This window comes from Nelumbo lutea, chromosome 2 (genome assembly GCF_056320005.1).
Source record: "Nelumbo lutea isolate HS-2025 chromosome 2, American lotus-T2T, whole genome shotgun sequence".
NCBI lineage: Eukaryota > Viridiplantae > Streptophyta > Magnoliopsida > Proteales > Nelumbonaceae > Nelumbo > Nelumbo lutea.
This window is the reverse complement of record NC_142685.1, coordinates 62,747,501-62,751,256: the sequence shown is the minus strand read 5'-3', so window position 1 is coordinate 62,751,256 and position 3,756 is coordinate 62,747,501. Positions and strand designations below refer to the sequence as shown.

The following is a 3,756-nucleotide window of genomic DNA, read 5'->3' as shown; positions in this document are numbered from 1 at the left end:
GGATTGGTGGGGTTCTAGATCCGATCTAATCTAGAACCCCGATGTGGTGACCTGCTCTTTTTGGGCAATTTGCTTCACCTGTTGCGAGGTGACCTACTTCATTTTGGCGACTTACTTTTTCTCCGCTAGTGTTTAATGTTGCTTCCCTCTTCTTCTGTTCTCTTTCTCTTCCCAACCTGCTACAACTCAAACTGAGATTTGAGAACCTCCTCCACCTTTATGAACTTTTCGGCTTCTATGAGGAATGCTTCTATGGAAGTTGGGGGGTTCAACTCGAGTTGCCAACATAGATAAGGGTGTTGGACTCCCTTCTGGGCTGCGGTGAGCTGTATGGTTGGGTCGAGGTTTGGTACCTGGAACCTCTCAAGGTTGAACCTTTTAATGTAGTCCCTAAGGGGCTCATTTTCTTGCTAGACCACATTCAGTAGGCTTGTTGTTGACTTCAGGCACCTCTTGCTCGTAGCGAAGTGCGTGGTCAAGAACTCTACAAACTGGCTCCAGTTCTTTATTGAACCAGGGGGCAGTCCCCGGTACAATAATCTCGTCGTACATTTAAAGATTGTAGAGAAGGCCACACAGAGGTAGGCATCATTTGCTCCATGGAGCAGCATCAAAGACTGGAAACTATCACTATGGTCATTGGGATCATTCATACCATCATATGTCTCTAGGTTGGGTGCTTTGAAATTCTTTGGTCATGGAGCTATGAAGATTTCTGGTGCTATTGGGGATGGTCGGCTCAGGTAGTGAGGTTTGCTGCACAACGACCGACCTAATTTCTTCTCTCTTCCCCTTATTGGCCTCCATAGTAGGGGAAACACCGCTCTTAACGGTGACGCAACGTGAGCTTCTACGGTGTCACTTCATTCATGATGTTTGCCTTTGTGTTTGCAGGAGTCATGACCTTGGTGTTGTCTTACACAGGGGACGAGTTTCGGTTGTCAAGATGGTAGGACAGGTCTGGGGCAGGGTCCCTGCTCTTGTCATCGGGTTGTTGGTTGCTAGGTTGTCGGCCATTCTATTGGCGATGATGCTAGTCATTTTGTTGACGGTGGTGTTGGTCATTCTAATGATCGTTCTACTACTGGTTAACTTACTAGTTGTATTGTTGCTGGACCACAAGGGCTCAAGGTGGTGATGGATGCCGAGGAGGTGTTGGACCTCGATGTGGTATTGGGCCCCGAGTTGGTGATGGACATTGGGGTTGCTAGTGCTGTTGAGGCTACTATGACGGCATGAATGCTTCGAACCTCTCCTATTTGAAGGTTCATCCTCCTTACGTATTGCACCAGTTCATAGAACTGTCGCGTGTCTATTCCCACAGGAAGCTTAGATGGCCCTACCACAGGGAGAGGGGCGTTCACATGAGGCAATGGTGCATTTACCTGTTTTAGTGGGAATGTTGGGTTCAACATTGCTGATACTCCTGGAAGAGTTAAGGGCATAGTGAATTGCCTGATTGTCACGGAGGGGATCTCTAGGTTCATCGTGGGTTGCTCTTGCCCCCCAGTGACTGGTACTTCACCGTTGTTGTTGTTGATGTTGTTGGAAGATGCCATTGAGTGTGTGAAATTCAAAAACTAGAAGTAGGAACTTATCTTTTTGTTGTGGTTCCCACAAACGATGCCAATTGATGGTTCACGATCTGGTTGCTCCTAACTGGAGGGCAGCTTGGACGTTGGTCTGCTTGGTTGGCCTGTCGAACTACAAGAAAACAAGATCAGAGGACCTTGGGTGGCTTATCCAGAGTGGGCACTCCAATGCTTAAGTTAGAAAGTGGAGTTTGTGAGCTGAAGGATTAAGTAAGCTAAAGGGCTAGTGAGAAAATAATTGTGCATACCTTATAGCATTGGGGTTGAAGCCCTTATATAGGCGAGCTGCCGTAGGTCTTACGAAACACCTCCGAGATCCCCAACCTACGTTACCAAGAGTCCGTTCCGCACCCGGAGGTGGGCTTCATGTGAGCTGATAAGGCTTACCAAGTCCGTCAGATCTGGGCAGGATAAGGATAAGGCTTGTGGACGTACGACGTGATCCCAAAGAGGATGGAGACAACTGGCTAGCTTATAGAAATTGGCTACATGTCACCTCGGCAGGTTAGGCCATCACAAGCTGCTCAGACCTCGGTTTTGGCCGAGATGCCCGAGGTACCCGAGCTGACGTGGCCTGCTGAGGTGGTAGGAAATGCTGAATCATTGTCTATGTCATCACGTCAATCCACGTGTTTGCATGTTGACAGATCGAGCCAAATTACCCCTCATCACGTCACACATCTGAGATGAGATCAAGTTGGCTATAGCAAGTGTTAATGGAATGCTGATTCATCACTGAATCCAGAGGAAGGCTCTTCAAGTATGACGGGAGGGATACCTAAGAATTATACAATCCAAAATTCTATGTTCCATCCATATCCGTTTGGACCTCAGTTTTATAACCTACGTTCCATTAGATGCTCTCCTCTCCAAGGCTGAAGAAGCAAATTTAGATTGGATAGCAAGATGGATCAACTTTAGACCCGACCCATTTGTGCCCAACAAATTGAAGCGATATAGTTGTGATTTAGCTTTGCTGAAAGAGTCCAAGTTGACCAAGCTCATCCCACAACTTTCTCCATGATATATAATCCAGTCGTCCTGGGGAAACCCCATGAGTTGTAAAAATCTCCACTTCATCAAACTATTAACAAGCAAACGAAAAGAAAAACAGCATTAGTTATTTCTGTCAATATTTAATCCACCCACTGGTCACTCTCTAGAACCTGCTCATCAAAGAGACTGGGAGATCTAGACGATGAGGATCTCAGAAAAACTTCTGTTGGCCGTCTTGATCAATCTCTGTCTTGTAGCTACGTCAATTCATGGCTCCGCCAGCAACACCGGTAGACAGGTGGGTCTCTCTATCTTGTGTATTAGCTTTATGGAGTTTGTTCAAAGCATCAGATAATGGTCATTATTGTGTTGATAACAGCCATATATAGTGTACATGGGAGAAGTGCTGGAGCATGGATTGGTTCCAGAAGAGCAACACCGCAGTCTGCTTACTGAAGTCATCGAAGAGTAAGTAGGCTGATGCCTTTCACCTTTGGCTGTGACACTTATCTAACATTTGTTGGGTGAATTTCTGATTTTGATAATTGCTTTTGAATATTGCTGATAAGATCAGAGATGGTATCTGTTTCTGTTAATAACTTGCTAGGTAATAACTCTGTTTAGAGAACAGATCATGCACTATCAGAAACATATATAATAGGTCTTTCCGGGAGTTAGTTGCTAAACTTCTAGGAATTGTTTGAAATTGGATGTTGATGAAAATGTTGTTCTTTTTCCAAGTGAGAGCATTGCAAGATTGTCCATATTACACAGCTATAAGAGGAGTTTTAATGGGTTCGTGGCCATGCTGTTGCCACATGAAGCAAATCGACTGATGGGTATGTATGGCTATCTATCAAAAACTGAACTTTTAATACTTCCGTGCACTGATCCAAATACAACAATGAAAATGAAGAATGTTTTTGGTTGGATCATTGCAGAGAGAGAGGAGGTCGTATCCGTTTTTCCAAACACCAAACTTAAGCTTCACACCACAAGATCATGGGATTTTCTGGGAATGCCTCTAACAGTAAATAGGAGATATAAAATTGAGAGAGATATCATAGTGGGTTTGTTGGACACAGGTAATTTAAAGCTGGAAAAGCAGGCAATACTCGGTATCTTTAGCTTCTTGTTTGATCCATTTGTTTAGATTTTTTTTTTTTTC

The 3,756-nt window shown here is 44.6% G+C and overlaps 1 protein-coding gene across 1 annotated transcript in view; it reads left to right on the top strand.

Annotated features, from left to right (window-relative positions):
• Window positions 1–2,752: 2,752 nt before the first annotated feature.
• The window catches only part of LOC148871137 (subtilisin-like protease SBT4.15), a 5,436-nt gene continuing 4,432 nt past the window's right edge, over window positions 2,753–3,756 (top strand). The window contains exons 1-4 of the mRNA XM_088972561.1: window positions 2,753–2,886; window positions 2,968–3,056; window positions 3,330–3,427; window positions 3,530–3,673. Coding sequence (XP_088828687.1) covers window positions 2,791–2,886; window positions 2,968–3,056; window positions 3,330–3,427; window positions 3,530–3,673 — 427 coding nt within the window. The 5' untranslated portion in view covers window positions 2,753–2,790. The remainder of the gene's footprint in view (window positions 2,887–2,967; window positions 3,057–3,329; window positions 3,428–3,529; window positions 3,674–3,756) is intronic.